Below are 21,396 nucleotides of genomic sequence, written 5' to 3' on the forward strand. Positions count from 1 at the left end.
GGAGGCTTGGAGGAAGAAGATGAAAGTAAGTTTACAAGTTCTTTTTTTTTTTTGACATTTTCTTCTTCTGTGATTAATCCTAAAAAAAGATAAGCTATATTAAAGGGAAATATAAAAAAGAGAAGAAAATTTTGAATTTTTTTTTGAATTCCTTCTTAAAGAAAAATAAGTGATTTAATCATTTCTCATTTATTTAGTTGAAGAAATAATAAGAAAATATATATTTTTATTTATTTATTTATTTTTATGTTAGAAGAATCCAAGTGATATAAACTTTGGTTCGATGGTGGAGGAAGAAAGAATTAAGGAAGGGAAGGGAAGTTTTGGTGAGATAAATTGTATAGGAATGAGATATTTTATCAAATATAGAAATAATAATAATCAATTTTAAATTTAAGATTTTAAAAGAAAATAATTAGAGAGAGTAAGTTTGAGATATTAAGATATTTAAATAAAATATGAATTTTAATTCAAAATGCTAATTAGGAAATTAATTATCCAAATAAGGAATTAAATAATTAGTGATAAATGACATATTAATAAATTTTTTAACCTTACATGAAAGCTAGTAAGAAGCCATTTCACAATTTTAGCGATTGTCTTAACTCCTTCATGAATATCTAGAGAAACTGATCCATAGCTCTCTCGGCTGATCTTCGGTCCATTTTCATCTGGGCCAAGGCTCATCTGTTGTTTATGACCGCTACTTGACTCCAAACAGCTGCTAGACACCTGAATCTTGCTTCCCGTGAATGGAGCAAACACAAGTTCAAGTTCTTCAAGTTCTATCTGACAGTTCTGCAGCTTCCATGGTATTTTAATTGATAGGGAAGCAATTGATCCTTCTTTCAATACCACTGCAGCCCCAGCAAACTGAAGCATATGGCAAAAACCATGAGAAGTAGGAAAGAAAAGAAACAATATTTATAAGGGGGATTCACATACATGTCATTGAATTCTTAAAAGTATGCGTGTCCGTGTCTGTGTGCCTGTGTGTATATATATATATATATATATATTACCTTTTTTAATGTAGATTAGAAGCATGTTTTACTCACTGATATGTAGCTTGCTTTTAGTTGTTCTAACATTTTCAAGTATAATTCAATATAATCAAAATGGGCAGAATAAGTGAAAATGTATATCGTAAGCATGGTGCATCGGAAGAAAGGTATTTAAGCCATTTTATATCAATTTATATTTTTGAAGTTTAGTGGCTCTTTCAGTATATTGGAGATAGATTTATTAATTGAAAATCTAATTTGTCGTCCAACCATATGTTCCTGCCTCGTTAATTTGAGCCTCCGGGCCGGATCGTAACTTACTTTTAGTTGTTATAACGTTCACATTTTATTTTCCATTTAGCATGCACGGGTACGCTTCATCCCCGACCAGTACCATAAATGGGTGAAGTCCGGTATTTGCATGCATATTCCTTTTCCTTTTTTAATATTTTCATTTATATATTATAAATTATCTTATTCTTTTCCTTTTTCCTTGCAAATACAAATCATTTAGTATAAATTGTTTCTATATTTATATATAACATTTTGAAACATTGATTTGTCACTATTCTTCTATAAGATGCGAAGTATATGCTTTCTAATTTAATAAGTATAAATATATGATACTATATGAAATTATTTTATTGAAACAAAATGAAAGAATATAACTACTATATATAAAAAATATATAGTTGTAACCACCCACTTTGATTTCCTTAATTTGATTCATCTTACACATTAAACATTCAGTCCACATATATGCTAAGATATTCAATAATTGCAATGAAATGAAAGTAAATTTTAATTACTATAAAATTATTGTAATTACTCATTCTAATTATTTTTGTGCTTCAATTTCTTCCAAATGTTCGAGTTTTAAAATAGCCTTCCTTAATATAACTCTTAACTTCTTTCAAGAACTTTTACTGTATTTCACTATCCAAAAATAACAATAAATGTCACTAATACAACGTCGGACACTTCACATTATCAATTCAAATTTCTGAACTCCTTGATGATAATCAAACATTATATTTAAATAGTTTTTATTATTTACTTGAAAATTGTTCTTCTTTGTTTAGCCGAGATTTTCACCAATGGAAATTATTCCTACTGCATAATCATATACTACTATTTCAATCAAAACTAAAATTTATGCATTTATTTCTTTTCTAAATTTAAATTGGACTTAAATGAAAATTCAGACAATTTACTTCCTCTTCCTCCTTAATATTTGGACAATTTTATTAGGCTGGCCCAAGGGGGGCTGACTGAACCAGCTGAACTGGCCCCTAATGGACCTGTTCTTGTCGATAGGCGAGAGGGCCTAAGGGGGGGCGGAACCATAGAGAGAGGGGGGCGGCTAAGTAGATGGGGCCCACTCAATAATTAAGCATTGTATTGGAGGTAAATTTTAAATTAGGGGTTGTTTAGGGATTAAACTTTTGTCCTTTTGTTTTAATTAGTCTTGTCTTGCTAGGGTTAGGGTTATCTTAAATTTGAATTTGGGATCTCATGTTTGTTGCTTGGGCATTAATCTTTGGTTAGAGATTTAGAGAGTTGGTTCTTTCTCTCTAATTGAAGATCCGTGTATCTTGTTCTATTTTTTTTCTTCTGTGGAGAGAGGGGGGCGGCTAAGTAGATGGGGCCCACTTAATAGTTAAGCATTGTATTGGACAGAAAATTTAAATTATGGGCTGTTTATTTATTAAACTTTTGTCCTTTTGCTTTAATTAGTCTTGTCTTGCTAGGGTTAGGTTTATCTTGAATTTGATTTTGGGATCTCATGTTTGTTGCTTGGGCTTTGGTATTGGGCTAGAGATTTAGAGAGTTGGTTCTTCCTTTCTAATTGAAGATCTGTGTATCTTGTGCTATTTTTTTCTTTTGTTAGTGAATTTCAAGTATTTTCTCTCAGATTTTCTGCATTTTTTTAAAATCTGCTATGTTTTGTTGAATTTCTCTGAAATTTAGCAAAATTTTGTATTATTGGTTGCTATTTTCTATCAAATTGGTATTAGAGCACGTTGATCTAAGGGATATCAATGGTCGGAAGGAAGGTTGAAGTCTTAGAGGGAGAACTTGGGCAACTCAGATCAGATTTTGAGGAAAATATTTCAAATTTTCAAAATCAGATTGCATCCGTCAATGTGGGCTCCGAAAATTCGGCCCCGGCCTCCGCCCGCACTTGTTTTGCTTTTCCTTGGCGATGGAGTTTTAACGGAATAAGTTCCGGGGTAAATTTTAGGTAGGTTGATGGGTTTATAGATAAGACACTACCCCAGAGATTTCGCCCTCATTTTGCGAGGACTTTATAATCTAAGTTCTGTTTTCCTATAGGCGCAAGCCCCTATAGTTAATTACCCATCCCGATCACGAGAGAGAGCTTTCGATTAAGGCTAGTCGTCAATCAGATACATAAAGATACGTGTTATCTGGCATATAGTAGTAGCAATGAGCATAAAATGTTGGAAAATTGGAGAGTTTGAAGATTTGATATTTAAAATTTGAAATTACACCATCTTGCACTTAAAGTGGATGGTGAGGGAATGGATGATGGACCCGATCAAGATCCCATGGTTCCGTCGTCTCGGGCCATCGTGATCCCTGCTCTACTTAGTCAGAGGATGTAGTCGACCCAACCTGACAGAAAGATTTTTGTCGGCAGCCAAGGGTCGCTTCATCCAAGGGGATCTTGTAGACCTGGGGTGAATGTTTGTCTAAAGGGACAAATCTGAATCCACCATCCGTTGATAGTGCTCTTGAATAGATATGACCTAGTTCTGGAAATTCATATATATTTTTTTTAATTTATATTTTTATTTAGAAACTGACTAGGAACTTACCTATGTTTTGGTGTTTGGTCATGGATTAGTTGATGTATGTCTAGTTTTAGTTCAACAATAAATGGGCTACTATTATAGGGTCTTTGCTTACTTGGCTTTGATTGGTCATATAATCATGGTATGACCTAGTTCTGGAAATTCATATTTTTCTTTGTAATGTGGATTTTTATTTAGAAACTGACTAGGAACTTACCTATGTTTTGGTGTTGGTCATGGATTAGTTGATATATGTCTAGTTTTAGTTCAACAATAAATGGGCTACTATTATAGGGTCTTTGCTTACTTGGCTTTGGTTGGTCAAATAATCATGCTAAGTGTTTTATTTGGAGTCATAAGTCTTGTTATTTGTCTGGAGGCATATGATTTTCTCAGTGGTACAAGCTGAGATGATTTATGATTAAAAAAGCCTCAAGTTAGATGCGAATGGAGGTTCCCATGTTAAGTTGTGTTAGAACTTATTTTGTAGATGACTTGAGATTGTTATTTAATAACTTGATTTGATAAAAAAAATTTCAGGATTTTCTCTGATAGCCCAACTTGTCTTTACCGCATCTTATGTTTCAGTTAAAATTTTTATTTTTTAAAATCTTAAACCTTTTCCTTTGCAGTGGATGTTTTATTGCAGCTAGCGCATTTGAAGACCAATTTGCTTTGTTTTCTATGTCCACATCTGTTGGAGACAACATGATTGATGAGGTGATGCTTTTATTGTAGCTATTGCTTACATAAGGCTTGTTTAATTCGTTAATATTATTTTTAGATTTTGAAGATATTCTATGTCCTAATTTCAGAAAATGTTCTATCCACCAGAATACAAAGGAGAAACAAGTCTTATAAAGGATGCTATGAGGACAAACGTTCGTGGTACAATTTGGAGCATGTGCTTTGTTTCTCATGGCACTGATTGTTCAAGCACGGGATATTATCCAATACTGGCCACTATAATGCATAGGTTTTTTTAAATTTCCTAATATTTGGTTTGAGATATTCCAATTTGATCATCTAGATCATAGCTGCTGTCCTTGTTGTTTCTTGAAATTTAAGCTTGCTACTGCTGATAGTTGTAATCAATTCCAGGAAAGCAAGATTAAGGAATGAATTGTTGCTGTTTGGGTGTAACATAAGAACACGTGCTATTCAATTTATTTCATCATACCCTGAAGCTGAAATTGGGCCATTGGCCCTTAATATATCTGCTGTTCCTCATCTTTCTGGATTTGCAGTTGTGTTTAGGATAGGTGATGCTCTCCTAATGGATTTTAGAGACCCATATTCTATACAATGTGTTCAAAGAATAAACTTTGGCTTACCTAGTATAATTGAAGAACCGGGTTCTTTTCATGAGTCTTCTAGAAGTATGGATATTGATGATGAAGGAATGTCTAATGTGGCTGTTTGTGCATTGCTGGAATTGAGTGATTCAGCAGCTGCTATGGCCAAAGATGATCCCATGAATATTGACAATGGTATAGAAACAACTTCAACTTCCAAGCATGTATGTGCCTGTTGTTGGGAACCTGATGGGTTAGCAAGTGCAAATTTGGTCCTTTGTTTGGATGTAGGGGAACTTTACATCCTTGAAATTCATTCAACAATTGAAGGAATCAGAGTTGATATCTCTGATTGCCTCTACAGATGTGTGCCCTGTAAGGAGCTTATATGGCTGAAGGGTGGTTTTGTAATGGGACTTATAGAAATGGGAGATGGTTTTGTTTTAAAGCTGGATGATGGAGGCCTCGTGTACAAAAGCATCATTCAGAATATTGCACCAATTTTGGATTTAGCTGTTGTTGATGACCATGATGAAAAACAAGATCAAATGTTTTCCTGCTGTGGCATGAGTCCTGTGGGATCATTGAGAGTCATACGAACTGGTTTAAGTGTGGATAAGCTTGTGAAAACTACTCCAAATTATGAAGGAATAACAGGAACTTGGACATTGAGGATGAAAAAGAGTGATCCTTATCATTCATTTCTTGTAGTGTCTTTTGTTGAGGAGACGAGAGTTCTCTCAGTTGGGTTAAATTTCGTTGATGTTACTGATGCCATTGGTTTTCAGGCTGATGTCTGTACTCTAGCATGTGGTTTGGTGTCCGATGGTTTTCTGGTTCAGATTCATAGGGCAGGCGTGAGACTGTGTTTGCCCACTACAGCTGCTCATGTGAATGGTTTCCCCCTCTTAATACCATTTTGCACCTCTTGGTGCCCTGATTATATGTCTATCAGTTCAGGTGCAGTGGGCCATAATGTGATTGTTGTATCTACTTCTAGTCCTTGCTTTTTGTTTGTTCTTGGCATAAGATCATTAGCAGCAGCATATCAACATGAATTATATGAAATTCATCATTGGAAGTTGCTGCATGAGGTTTCTTGCATATCCATACCCGAACAAGAAATCAACTTTGAACAGCTGTTATCAATTGTTCATTTAGCCGAGAAAGATAATCAAGAAACTGTCTGTAATGGAGATGGACGTTGCATAACTTTTGTGATTGGTACCCACGCACCATCTGTTGAAGTTATATTTTTGGCACATGATCAAGACTTTAGGATCCTTTCAAGTGGGGAAATTTCAATAGACGATCCGCTTGAAACTCCTATAAGTAGCTGCATCCCTGAAGATGTTCGGCTTGTGTTAGTTGATAGGTTTTATGTACTTGCTGGCTTGAGAAATGGAATTCTGCTTCGGTATGAGTTGTCTCAGACATCAGTTCTATCTTCTTCCTATTATTTTGTGAAAAACCGTGGGAACATCAGATCTTTTCAATTAGAGTTGATTGCTATTCGACGCCTTGGTGCAGCTCCTGTTGTGTTGGTTCCTTTGCGGGATGCACTTGATACAGATGTAGTTGTACTCTGTGAAATGCCCTGGCTTTTACATGTTGCAAGGCACAGCATTGTTTATACATCGATCTCATTCCAAACTGCTACCCATGTAACCGCGGTGTCCTCTTTCGATTGCCCAAATGGAATTTTATTTGTTGCTGACAGCAGTTTGCATTTGGTAAGATTCATGTATTAATAACTTAAGAGATCCCGTTAGCTTTCTCATCATGTTCATTAAAGGTAAAAATTTACAGTCTTATTTCCCTCTTACCTGAAAGTGTAAGAGAGGAAGATGTAGGTGGTTTTTCGAGGAATAGCAGGTGTTGTCTTAGTTTATTAATATATTTTTTATTGAGTTTTTGGAAGCTGATTGTGTTTCTAGGTTAGACTGACTTGTTGTAGTGTTGGCATATAATGTATCCCTTTTCTCATTTCTTTGGTTCCACTTCTTGGGGCTGTTCGTGTATCTTCTAGCATGTCTCCTTCGTATGTCTTGATTTATTGCAATAACTACACCAAAGAGAGTCTTTGTCTTTAAATATTGCAGTCTTTACCTTTTTCCTTTCATGGTGTTTCTCTGGTCATCATTGTTGAGCTTTCAACAACCTTTGGCTCCAACATTACACCTCATCAACTTTCTTCAATGTGGATGAGAGAAATTGTTTCATTTAATGACGGTGTATCCTCTCTGCCAAGGATCTATTGTCACGTCCTGGCCCGATAAGCTTGGTAGACTAGGCAGGAACGAAAGTAGGATGAAAAATTTAAACCATTTCTTTATAACATTAGACTAACCATCCAACAAAGGTAAGAAAGAGCTACTAAAAATCCCAAACAACAATTTCTCTTTCATAATTAAACATGTACATAATAGTTCTTTACAAACTTAGATGTCCAAAAAAAAATTCAACTATCACAAGCCATCCTACAAGTCAATCTAGTACCAAAAGATCAAAATAACAAAAGAACCTGTTACATGTCGTCTCCCTACGACGGTAGGTGAATGGCTGTCTGTCCGTCATTACTGATTAACGGATTCTCCTGAAAATTTTTTACATGAGTAAGGAGAAAACGTTTTTTAAACTATCTACATTTTCCACATGAGTAAGGTGCATTGCAACATTGCCTTTAAAAGTATATTAGGCTTTCCACAATATATATATCAATTACATTGCATTAAAAATATGCTAAGCTCAACACAAAATATCATAAGACATATGCTAAAGAATTGAAAAAGCAGAAATATCTGAAATTAAAAGAATCACATTTACCTACCCAACGGATGTACGAAATTTGTTGTCCCCCCCTCCCCTCAATGCCTTTCCTCTCCCACTTGGAAACCCTAAAAAAACAATGTAAGTATGATTGTCAAATATTTACTCTAAGTCATGCTCTAATCCTTACATTAATCTTCATTGTCGTTATCCTCCTTAATATTAGACATTAAATCTCCTTAACAATTGGATTATTTTCATTAATTATCACTCATATTACCTTAACATTAATCTTTACTTTTCTATTTTAATATTATTCTTCTTTCTATGAAATTTAATTTTATTTTTCATTTCCATGGTTAAAATCCTTCCCCTAATTTTTCCTATCATTCTCCTTGAAAAATTCCAAGTCTTTGAGAAATTCTAAAAATTTCTCCTAAAGAAATCTATGCGAAAATGAGGATTTCTAGGTTTAGAAACTTACCCTATCTCTTCCTTAAACTCTTCTCTTTGTTTTCCTCCAAAACCTTGTCGGAAATCGCTGTCGTCGCCGCCGCCCTCTCCCTCTCTTCCATTCTCTCGTCTATTCACCCAAAACAAACAAGATGGGACCGAAAATTTCGGTCCCTTGGGTGTTTATTTGGATGGTGGGGAGGGAGGAGTGCTCAAATGATGCATGTATCTTAAGTCCATACTTTCTCTTAAGAGCTAAGCCGCTAAGGGGGCTATTTAGTAATTTGCACTTAAATAAACTTTGTCGATTTTAACTTTAAACCCATAAGAAATTAAGTATAAGTTCTTTATACCTAAAAGATCAAAATTTTGCGTATAATTTTATAAAATTTATTTCGCCGCATTATGAGAACGTTGAAAATTCACTTATTTTTGTCGCAGTGCGTCGGAACGCATTGCAACGCCAAGATTCATTATTTTTGGGTTTTACATCTAGACTGTTACTTGATCAAATTCTGTATTCAGTTCTACAAGAAAATCATAAACTCTATCTTTTTCAATAAAGTTCTTCAGGATAGCAGCATCTTTTGGACATCCGGTTTTGATGCAAGCAAAAATTAGGAGAAAACCCCAATTTTTGCAAGCAATAGAAACTCTTCCTAGGATAAAAAGAAAATTACACAAAATTCCCAAAAACTAGACAAAATACAACAAATAAACCAAAAACAACTTCACTTTTATAAAATAAAAGGACTTACAAATTTTGACGCTTACAAACGACGCAAACAAACTTATATAATAAAAACCTAAATGAGCTCTTCTTTACTTGAGACGAAAGATACAGGTGGCGTCGAACTTGTGGAGAGAGGAAGGAGGTAAGAAGCCGAGACGAAGGAGGACAAGCTCGTAAGCTTTCCTAGAAGAAGGAGAAGGGATGGAACAAGCTCGCAAGCTTTCCAAGAAATCCCGCATGTTTTTGGCTCCAAAAATCACATCATAAACTCTCTTTTTTAAGACAAAACACCTAATATTTATAGGAGAAAAAGGGGCAGCCAAACAACCACCATAACCTTCAACCAAACTAATCAGGTAAGGGGAAGAGGAAGACCAGCAGTCAACACAAAACAAATCCAAAAGACAACACAGGAATCAGGTAGGAGAAGCCACAGGAACACAACCAGGGAGAAACCCGAAAAGCCAACACAGGGGACTAGAACTAGCACCCAACAACAAGTCACGGAAACAGCACAAGGAGAAAACCGAGGGGACACAAGAAGGGGAAGAGGTAAGAAATCACTCCATTAATGAGCTATCAAGTGCAATTACTCTTCCAATTAATGAGCTAAAACATCTTCTCAAACAATAATGAGCTAGAACCAATAAGATCCCAAGATTTCAGCTCAAAACCAAACCAGCCAAGACCCAATCTGAGAGCAGCCAAGACCCAAACCGAGAGGCAACAAGTAACCCAAAGACTCAAGATGTTTTCCCCCCCGCCCCCCGCCCCGCCCCCCCCCCCCCCCCCCCCCCCCCTTTCCTACATCAGGTTTCTATGCATATGTTGTGATTAAGTTATTTCCATAGGTTTTGTAGAAGAGTGGCATACTCTGTTACGGTCTTGCTTCCTTATTTTGTGATTCCTACTTTGATCTTAATTTCAAAGATTTGAGCAACATCTCAAGCTTTTGAAAAAGTTTGTCTGGCGGCATCCCATATATCCTTTGCAGTGGAAAGGAACATAAACGTATCACTAATTTCTGGAGTCATGGAATTCCACAACCATGACATAATCATGGAGTCCGCTTCATCCCGTGCACGAAAATTAGGATCTCCTCCTTTTGGTCCTCCTCCAAGAAGGTTGTGTATTTTTCCTTTTCCTTTTAAGTAGGTCTTCACAAATTGAGACTACTTTAGATAATTCTTCCCGTTTAGGCGATAAGAAGGTTGCATGCTTTGGAGATCACCTCGTTCTTGGTGTACCATAGAATCTTCAAATTGATCAAAGCTCTGGGATGAATTTTCTTCCGATATCATGGTGTCACAACAATATATAGTAATAAAGATTATCTCTAATTATATCAGTAATGAAGGACGATTTTATGTGAGAGAATAGGATTATCTTGTAATTATATCAACAATTAAGCAATGAAGGCCTATTTAAGTGAGTAAATAGGGATTTAGTAGAATAGGTATCAAGCCAGATTTGGTCTCACGACCTCGTTTTGCCCGGATAAGAAAAGGGGGGGGGGGGGGGGGGGGGGGGGGGGGGGGGGGGGGGCTTCGGCCTCTTCTTCTACACGCGTGAGGTGGCTTGCGAGCAGGAGGCTCCGTCTCGTGCGTGTACACAGGAGGTTCGCTCGTCCCATCCTTTTGGCTTCGTCCCGCTCGCAGGAGGTTTGCTTGGTTCCGTCCTTCCCTCACAGATTCCATCCCGATGGTTTCCTCTTCACTTCTTTCATGGCTCTGATGCCATGTTGAAATTAGAAATTTGAGAGGGAAAAATCATATATTATTACACAATTTCTTCCCTATTTATAGATTTATACAAGATATCTTAATAAATAAACAAATAACTGCAAAATCATATATTCCTTCCTAAATCAGCTACCTAACTATGGAAAGAAGTCATCGTGATTTAGGCGTGATCTAGGCGGGCTTCCCACGGATCCGGATTTGTTGTTGTGGGCTCTCTTCTAGAGAGAGCGGCTGAGATTTAACAATAAGCATTGTTAGTTTTGATGTTGTCGATTACATTGATATAATCTGTGTAGCATTAGTATTCAAGATTAAACTGTAACCTAGATAGCGGCAAAATTTGATGCCATCTAGATATCTGTCTTGATCTTTAAAAGAAAGAAAAAAAGAAAAAAAAAATAATCACCATTAATTATTCTATGTAGCTTCTCATTTTTTAAGTGAGATAATATTAAACCAAACACTTAATATGAAGATAACATTGTTATGTGAATAAAATTGTTATTTGATGATAATATTAATCTAAATGACATTTAACCAAACAGTCAGTTGTAAACTTTCAAGTGCTAGAAGCTGCAATATCGTGTTTTACTAGCATATATGAGTTTTATGAATGACGTAAATATCTTTTATTCTGAAATTTGATATTTTAACTGGGACTTGAGCACGCATTTGATATTTATAATTAAGGTTTCAAGCATGCTGAGCAGCATTCTTTTAGTTATTGAATCATTTATCATGACTATCTTGGATTCTGAATGTTTAATTTGAAACAAATTTAATATCTTATTTCTTTGGTTTAGTGTGAGCTACATAGATGAAAATTTGAAAATGCAGAAATAATGATATTTATGGAAGTTGTTATGCCTTTGAAGCTAAGATGATGAGAGCCTGTGTGTGGATGGAGGAATACGAGAATGATAATGCAGAAATTTGGTTTGATAGGTTTCTTGCTATTCAAAGTTATAAACATGATGATTGCTAATCCCAATGCCTTGGGATATTTATTCTTGGAAATTTTCTTAGTTTCAGGTGTTCAAATTGTCCAATGTCATCACCGATCTGATGTGCATGAATGATATAGAAATACATGCTAGATCTTTTTTCTAGAAGGTTGCATAAGTTGTTTTCATCGGTGAGTTTATCTATGCTACTATGAAAAGTAGCTCGGTATTCTTCTGCAAAAGAATCTCAATATTTTTTCTGAGAAAGAGAATTCTACCATTCATTTAAGCTGTCGTCTATATGTCCATTTATCTTATAAAGGGCTTGTAGTTTCGTCAATTCAAACTCTTAATCATCCAATGTTTATATTATTGATAAGATTTTAAATATTTGTTAGTTGTTGAATTTAAATGATGAAATTTGTCAGCGATAGCAAACTCTCTGTATGTTTCATAAAAAATGGTAGTTAAATATTTACATTTGAAGCACTTTAAATAAGAGAAAAGCTTCCTATAATTTATATTCTATATGTAAATTCATCTACTATTATGTGAGTCCAAATCTCCTAGCTTTCACGTATCCTATGAGACTTTATAAGCCTATTCTCTATATCTTTGTTTTTAAACATCCTTGATGTTTTATTTAGTACTGCTGTTTTACTTGCATGTCGTTCAGTTTCTTTGCTATGAAAGCGTCAGCCCTGTCACCCCCTTCTTGCACTTTTAAAAGTTGCCAATAGCTATTTTCAGCATATAAAATTTTTTTTTTCCTTCACACTTCATAAAGTCTGTTCTTTATGCTGTCAATTTTTTGTTTTTGACTTGGATATATTATTTTTATGAATATGGTTCATGTTGAATAGTCGTTTATGTCTTATCCTTGTGAATATGTGGGGAAGTACCATTGGAATCTCCTCCTCACTGCTGCATAGAGCAAGCCCCTCATAGCCTAGTGTTTGACAGCAAGGAAATATGAGTTGGAATCTACATGGAGATTGCAAAAGGGATTAGGCTGCTGTTGCTTGTGGAGCTAACTTGAAAGCTCACAATGTGGCTGATATGCTAGTGTGCTATTACAAGTGGGGCTGCATTTCAAATGCAAAACTCATCCTCTTTTCCATGTTTTGCATGTTGGCATGCCACAATGCTAATATTTTTGCCTTCATCTTTTGTATTGATTTTGAATTATATATTGTTTCTTCCTTTTATTCTCTGTTACTATGATAAGACTAATGATTTGTCTTTTTTTTCTTCATGTTGGTGCATGGTGGTTTCCCATTTGATACCTCGCCCGAACACATGGCTGCTTGGGTGGTGATCAGGGATGGCATCTTTGGTTGAGATGAAGGGGTTGATGGAGCTAGCGAAGATCAAGTTGGTATGTGAGGAAAGTGTGTTGTGTGGTGTGACTGGGCTGCGTGGGCTTTAGAGGGCTTAGTTCTGAACTTTTGAAGAGCTTTTTGTTATCGACCTCTTCCTTACTGGGAAATGAAAGGGAGTGTTTTCTGTTGCTGCCAATGTAGTGATGATTTTATCAAAAAATGAAGGAAGAAGATAATGGTTTTGGCAGTATTTTTTGTGTTATCTTACTGCCGCTTCACAATTATGATCTGCACCTTCTGATACTAAAGTGGGCTTGAGGTCCTAGTTTTCTTTGCGGAAACCATATTGCTTCAGCATGGGGGAAGGACTAGAGTTGGGTTCTTTGAGTGATTAGAGGTCTTCCAATGGCAGTGAAACTTGAAAGATATTAACACAATTTTATATGGAGAGGCTGAAAATTTTCCACTTGTAAATCGCAAGTCATATTAAAGTGGCAGCATAATATTCTATACAAGGTTTAAAATTGTGCAATTAGGTATTGAGGAAATTTTTGTCCGCGAGACAAGACATAAGATTTAGAATAAAAAAATTACGTAAAATTAGAATTATTATACTAATATCAAGTTATGAAGCTAGAAGTAATATGTTAACATCCTAACATTATAAGAACTAATAAATTGCATAAATTAACAAATAAAATATTAACATCTTAATACCAAAACATGAAATTAGAAGTGTTATACAAACATCAAAGTAAGATAAGATATGAAAGAGCTAATAACATAACAATTCAAAATAAATTTAATGCAAATAATTTCTCCCCCACTCCTATCCAACATCAAAGACCATAACAAACAACTAGATTAAGAATTTCTAAAATCAAAAAGTCCCCAGCACTCTCATTACTCAATGGATCTTCATTAGAATTATCATCATCATGAATTGCTTACTCCTCTGCCTTATCCTTAGTTATGTCAATGTTCTCCCAATCTTCCTCCTCATCTTCCATCTCAATTATCTTTCTAGTCCCTAATCAATAATAATCAATACTAATATTAATTAAAGTTTTAAACAACAATGATTACAACTCCAATATTTTACAGAACATTTTTTCTTATTTCATCCTGGCTTGTGTTAGACCTATTGGAAGAGGAGATGTGGTCCTTGTTGTGGAAGATGTCTTGGTAAGCAGGACATGGTTGCAACAAGCTAGATAGGAGGCGTTTGATGGCGACAAGGAAGAGGATAGTCAGCGGAAACATGAGAACAGACAGGGGGTTGGCTTTGCATGAGATCGAGAGCAAGAGAGGCATGAGATTGCGTGAGATGTGTGGGAGAAATAATAAATAGGTTATAATTTGGAGTAATATTATTTTAATATTTTTGCTAAAAAATATCCTTTCCCTAAATAATATGAGGCGCGCGACTTATACATCTTTTGGTGAGGCGCGCCCCACCATATATATGAGACATGCCTCACACAAAAGTCCATGAGGCGCATGCCTCAAGGCAAAATTATCCAAAAAGCGTTGAAGTGTGCCTCAAATTGCAAAATTTAAAGTCATTATATTATATGCTTGATTAGATCTATCCTTTTTTGCACATTTTAATGATTGAGTTTGATTTTTTTTTTGTGTGATACTATGACATCTACCACAATGAAGGGTGAAAACTTGTCCGCAGCTGAATTATGATAGAATTGCCTGGCTATAACTAGGTGAAACTTGGCGCCTTTTGCGTGACTACTCTATCGGAATACAATCTTTACTTATGTAGTGCCAATGTGCCATGATGGTGTGGTATTATCCATGATGGAAAGATTTAGTCAAGATTTAGAACTATATGAGTGATTTTGAATACTGAATGAGTTGCAATATGCTGCGGTGAGTATTGTGGATAGTTTCAGTCGTGGTGTAAAGTAACACTAATCATGGGCCTAACAGTAGAGAGAAGAATTGATTTCTCAAAACTGGTGCTTTTTAACTAAGGGAGCTTCGATTCTCCTAATGGTGTTTTTCCATGTTGTTGGAGTAGTCCTCTTAGTTTGTTTGTCCCTATTATACTATTTTACTGTTTTATTTATGAAAATATTTGCTTTTTTTCTTGTTGTTTTTAATGTGTCATATTTATTTTCACCATCCTGCAAACCCAAATTCTGCAGCTTGAACTGGGTCATCACAAGAGAATTAATGTTCGTAAGTTCTCAATTGAAGGAACTCCACGGAAGGTATTATACCATAAAGAAAGTAAGACATTGCTAATATTGAGGACGGGACTTAGGGATACTCCATTCTCATCAGATATATGCCGTGTGGATCCTTTTAGTGGAGTTGTGATATCAAAGTTCCCATGCGAGCTTGGTGAAACGGCAAAATGTATGCAAATAATGAAAGTAGGATATCAGCATCTATTAGTTGTTGGGACTAGTCAGTGTCCTGGTCGGACTATCATGCCCAGCGGTGAAGCTGAAAGGTATGCCTCCGGGTGTTCTTCATGCCTTCTTGTAGCGAGCTTACTAATGTGTGTGCAGATTTAAATTGAAAGCAATTGAATTTTTTTGTGTTCTGAACTCTGTGCAGGATCCTGAAGATTATGAGAAAAGATCAAAATGTTCACTAACTATTTGTATGGAGCAACTTTAGTACTAAACTATAAATATGTTTTAGTTCTTTGACTTCTCAAATGTGACTAAAATAATCCCTTAATTGGATTATTTTGGATCAATTTGAGTCAGGGGGCTATTTAGGATAAATTTTGATGAGTCAAAAACTAAATTGGACAAACTAGAGCCTTGGACAAAAATGGCCATAAATAAACCAGAAATTAGGTTTACCTTTTCTCTGAAGATTTTATTTTATTTTTCTTCCTTGCTTTATATATGAAAAAACATTTATTTCAACTGCACTAAAAAAACTTAAGAATTATCTTTACAAATTTATGTAGAATTGGAATTACATTATTTACTTTTTTTCACGAATCTTGTCATCAACTGATTTTATAAATTTTTATTTCATTACTGATGTGATTATTTTGCACACAATGCTACAGTACAAAGGGAAGGCTTATCATATTAAGCTTGGGAAATGCACAAAATACCTCTGAAAGCAGTACCTATCAGTCTAATTTCTCATCACCTTCTCGGATTTCTTCGCCTCTGCATGAAGTTGTTGGACATTCAACTGAAAAGTTATCATGCAACAGTGTTGGCAGCAGTCCAGATGATTGTAGTAGTGATGGAGTTAAAATTGAAGAAACGGAGGCTGGGTTGTTAAGGGTAATTTATCAGAATCAATTGTCTGGTGCTGTTCTTGCTGTCTGCCCATTTCTAAATCGTTATCTATTGGCGTCCTCTGGTAATATTGTAAGTTTTCACTTTTTTTTTTCCTTTTATTGTAAGTTTTCACTTCTGCATCATGTATTGTGGTGGAATAAGTTTATCTATTAAAGTTTACTAGTACTTTAGAATGATGTTTTTAACATTTTAAAGTTGCATCTATTTTCAAATTAAATGTAAGAACATAAAAAATTGTTCCTGATAGTCATTCACTAATGAGCAACTTTTGTACAGTTGAATGTCTTCTGCTTTGTCACTGAAAATCCTCTGCGACTGAGAAGGCATTCCATGACCAAAACACGCTTTACCATAACTTGTTTGACTACATGTTTCACTAGAATTGCTGTTGGTGATTGTCGTGATGGCATCCTTTTCTACTCCTATACAGATGTACGGTGCCCCTCTAAAACTGAATTCGCATCAATTATTTTTATTGTTTTGTTTAATTATTGTAGGTGCATGGCACATTATTATGATATTTTCAGCCCATCTGATTCTATTTACACAGGATCTTAGGAAATTGGAACAGCTCTATTCTGACCCAGTTCAGAGATTGGTTGCTGACTGTACTCTGCTAGATATGGACACTGCTGTTGTCTCAGACCGTAGAGGGAGCATCTCAGTTCTGTCAGATGTTGGTGAATTATATGGTGCAGTTTTTTTAAGCTAAAGTTTAATAAAATTTTCTGTTTATTTACATTTGTTTCATCCTGATCGTTAATATAAAGAATTCACTCTGAATTTGCTGCCTTTTCTTTTGTGATGATTGGTGCCTAAATTTTAATCACTGTTTGTGATGCGGATCTCTAAGTTTGGAGTCACTGGAAATGCAAATTGCTTGCATTTCTATGATGCGGATCTCGTGGCTCGATAAGCTCGGCTCACGAGCTTGTTAACGATTCGAGCTTGAGTCGGCTCGGCTCACTTACACCCCTAGTTCGTCCAAAGTAATGGGAAATTTATTCCAAGCAAGAATGTAAAGAACACCAAGTACTATTGAAGTTGCATGATGATTATGTGGACCAATGCAGTTCTGAATCTCCTTTTCAGCCCAATCTCTATAACCATGAGTAAGGCCATCAATAGACTAAGTTGGACGGTAGATTAAGATGCCTTAGCAGCCTTTAGAGGATTATTTCCTCTCATCAATATCTGCTTCATAATGGCATACTCAAGCCCAGTTTATGACATGTAAGATTTGCCATAGAGGAAAAGGTGGACTATGATAACAACCATCATTGAGCTTACATAGAACCCTACAGTCTTGAAGTAGTAAGAAAGCATGCAGAAGAAGTCAAATTGGTGGCCCAGGTGATAGATATCTTTGGTAAGTATTTGTTCTCCATTGCTATAGGCAACCTTTGCTTCAAATAGGGATATTTGGTTGAGTCCAACATCACGACCCTTCCCAACCTGAATATACTCATAGTGGGTGGTATTTTCTTGACTTTATGTCGAGTTGAATCCTGCAAAGATATCCTCACTTAGGTTGATTCCAATGTTTAAAATTGCGTATTCGGGTATTGAGGCGTTTTTCATTTGTGAGGCGAGGCGTAAGCCTCAAGGCGTTTTAAGGCGTAAGCCTCAAAATCAAAGATTGCGTAAACATAAGATGATAAATTTTTTATATACTAATGAGTAATGAGTGAATAATATAAAACATAAAAAAGCATAAGATATGAGTGAAATCAAAATATCCAAATAATAAGACAACATGAAATGTAGTTCAACTCAAAATTCTATCTTTCCCAAATCCCAGTATTCTTTTCATGAGGATATAATTCTAATTTCTAAAAATAAATAACAATGATATGTCACATAAAAACTCATAAGTCATCAGCACTGTCATTATTAAGGGTTCTTCATTTAAATCATCATTATGATGAACTGCTCTCTCCCCTTCCTCCTCTCCTATAGAGTCCAATATTGGGCATTTACTTCAAGATTTATGAAAGTTTTAATATATATAGCGTGAGGCGTAAGCCTGATGCAGTGAAGCGAGGCGGGCCTCAACCAAGTTGAGACGCAAGCCTCATAAAAAAATTCGAGGCGTAAGCATCGAGGCGTTTTTTACTGGAATTGCGCAAAGGCGGGCCTCAAGGCGAGCCTCATATTGCGCAATTTTAAACCCACTAGAAGCCTTGCTTATGTCACCTCTAATGATGTGAAAAATCCTATCAAATAAATCTACATGCCTGTATTGGAAGCAGACCTACAGTAGAGTAGCCAGAACCCTTTGTGCAATTTTCGCACAACTTGTTTGTTGGTTTGACATGAACCATCCCAAAGATAAAATACTTCATGTAAAAATGTGCCCACGTACACTAAGAATGGGTGGTGGGCACAGTCCATGGTTTTCATTGAATTCCTCTAAAAGATATATCATTTTCAAAGCCTCTTTCCAATAGTTATCCTGGTTCATATTAATTGCCTGAAGAGCCTCCCCTCTGGTAAAGTTGACTACATGGTTTTGATTTTCTAGCTTAACTTCACCAATATATACTGCTCCAGGTAATTTGATGCAGCAAATTTCCTGATCAGCATCATCAGCTTGGCTTTGTAAGTTTTTTTTTCCCCTATTCATTCACATATTTCCCTTTGCCGATATGTTTATCCTTAGAAGAAGCTTGTGTATCTCTTATTGAACTCTCACTCTTCTTCTCCTCAACTATTCGCATCTTCAATTTTTTCACCTTAGTGTCGCCACCGTCCCAACAACTTCTTCCACCTCCAGTATAGCAGTTGTCGTGATCCCTCCATATTTCTCCCATGTATCGAGGGTGGGACTCCCACCTTTCTTCCATCTGCCTCATATGTCCCGATACCCATGGTTCGGCCCGCCCTCCTCCTCCGATCGTCCACTCTCCTTGCCTAAAAGCCTCCCATAGTGGTTGATCATTCCACCACCTCCACAATAAAACTCCTTTCCTGCTGGCCCCCCCCCCCAATCTGAAAATCCTATGTCCCCCATTCGCAGGGCCCTAGGAGGTGCTCTTTATGAAAGAAGCTCTTTTTGCCAAAGTCTTCCTGTCTGATCTCATTCCCTTTAGATTCGACCAAGGGAATCTCAATCAAATTTTGATTAAGGTTAGCAATTGGAATCGTCGGCGGGGTTTTGGATCGCATCTCCATGAGCTTTCTCATCATCTGATCCAGAATTTCCTTTCTCTTTGGTTCAGCCCTAGGAATCGCCGGTGATGCTTTCAACTACATCTCGATCATTTTCTTCATATCTTCCAAATTCTCAAACCTTCGTTCTATGGTTGAAATATGTTCATTCATCAATCCCAAATCCGCTCATAGTTGCCCCACTACCCTTCCAACTTTTCTTCCAATGCCTCAACTGTTCTTCGGGCCATCGGTACTCGGATCAAGGCTTTAACAGCAAAAATTACCAGCTTCAACACGAATCTGGCCTCCAAACAACAAAATTCAACAAACAAAGAGGACAAACTCAGCAGAAATCAGCAAGGAAAGCTTGATATTTCGGTCTAGGACACTGTTTTGATATCAATTTGATACGCCTTGGTATCAAAAACAGCCAACAAACCCAAAGAAATTCAGCAAACACAAATTTTTATTGATAAGAAATGAAATACAAACGAGCAAGATACAATGGTCCTCTTTCGAGAGGAGGACCTTCTCTCCCAAATTCTAGACGTCACTAGAATCCCTCACAAAAGCAGTGGACAACAAACATTCACAAAACTCATCAATAGCATGATCTAAACCCTAGACAACTTCCTCTTAAATAGCCTTAACCATCATAACATAAATAGAACCTTCCTAAACAATTAAATACTTCCTAAATAGTATAAATATAATTTAGGAAACATTCATAAAAAATTAAATATGATTTAGGAAAACTTTCTAAACAATAAAACATAATTAGAAAACTTTCCTACACAGTTCCCCCTTAGTTACGAACCTTTCTAAACAACTCCCCTTGAACCTTCTAAATATCTCCCCCCCCCCCCTTCCCTTCTGGCGTATCAAGTAGGCATCTCATCGGTGGGCGGAGAGAAGTATCTGGCTATTAGACAAATATCCAGTTTGTACTATTTTGGAAAGCCATATGCAATGCATCTTTTTCCTTTTCTGAAGCTAATAACCACTGATAATAATTGAAGAGAATTTGTGGAGTGTATTTCATTTTAATTTATACAGAATTTATAGTCCTAGGAAAGCATCTAATAAGAAAAATATGATATCAAGGAATATAATTAATTACAAAAATAATTAGAGTAATCCATACATTAATGACTAGATAGTCGAGATCTCACAGATCAATCAGCTGGCAGTGGAAGAGGAATGAAGAGGGTGAAAGCCTTTGTAAGTGTAGGTCCTAGCAATCAGAAAATATGCAAACATTTCCCAACTACAAATAGGCATACCATAATCGGAAGGGGAGGATTTGTGTTGAAGATTAATATCCGTGCTTACCAAATTTAAGAGAATCGGTTACTGCATTTTTCATGCATGGTGTATTGCATTGCATACTACAGAATCCCTCTAATCTTCCATAGTTTTTTGTTTGTTACTGAGCTGACTATAACCTTATCAGTTCTAGTCTTGTGGTCATCAACAGTATCCCATGCATTTATTCATTTTTTGAATCTTTCTTATCTGTTCATTTATTTTCCAGTTTTGCATTTGGTTTTATAGTTTAGCTGAACCTTCTTTAACTACTTCCTACATCTTTTAGTTTTACATTTTTCGATGTTTTAAGCAATCCGTTATTCAACAGATTTTGGAAAATAAGGCTGAATGTAGCTTTTTGTAATGTTCATGTATGGCTTTCTAGATAATTTTTAGTGAACTTTAGTCTGTAGTGATAAAGTAACTTTATGAGATTTAAGTATTCTAATATTTTTTGTTGAGACATTTGGCCTTGGTACAGGTTTTGATGTGCTATGTTTGAGAAGTAACGGAAAAAAGAGTAATGCGTTATTCCCCAAAAAAATTCAAAAAAACCTTTGG

General features: G+C 35.8%; 1 protein-coding gene across 4 annotated transcripts in view; it reads left to right on the forward strand.

Annotated features, from left to right (window-relative positions):
* Nucleotides 1-21,396, forward strand: part of LOC110095453 (splicing factor 3B subunit 3) — a 53,010-nt gene that overhangs the window by 16,656 nt on the left and 14,958 nt on the right. For 3 of the 4 annotated variants that reach the window (XM_020820995.2, XM_028693837.1, XM_020820996.2), the window contains 7 exons: nucleotides 4,456-4,543; nucleotides 4,639-4,799; nucleotides 4,925-6,851; nucleotides 15,244-15,554; nucleotides 16,131-16,443; nucleotides 16,651-16,806; nucleotides 16,925-17,066. In XM_020820995.2, the coding sequence (XP_020676654.1) occupies nucleotides 4,456-4,543; nucleotides 4,639-4,799; nucleotides 4,925-6,851; nucleotides 15,244-15,554; nucleotides 16,131-16,443; nucleotides 16,651-16,806; nucleotides 16,925-17,066 (3,098 nt within the window). The remainder of the gene's footprint in view (nucleotides 1-4,455; nucleotides 4,544-4,638; nucleotides 4,800-4,924; nucleotides 6,852-15,243; nucleotides 15,555-16,130; nucleotides 16,444-16,650; nucleotides 16,807-16,924; nucleotides 17,067-21,396) is intronic. The other variant, XM_020820997.2, reaches the window with a different exon arrangement.

This window comes from Dendrobium catenatum, unplaced genomic scaffold (genome assembly GCF_001605985.2).
Source record: "Dendrobium catenatum unplaced genomic scaffold, ASM160598v2 fragScaff_scaffold_370, whole genome shotgun sequence".
Taxonomy (NCBI): Eukaryota; Viridiplantae; Streptophyta; class Magnoliopsida; order Asparagales; family Orchidaceae; genus Dendrobium; species Dendrobium catenatum.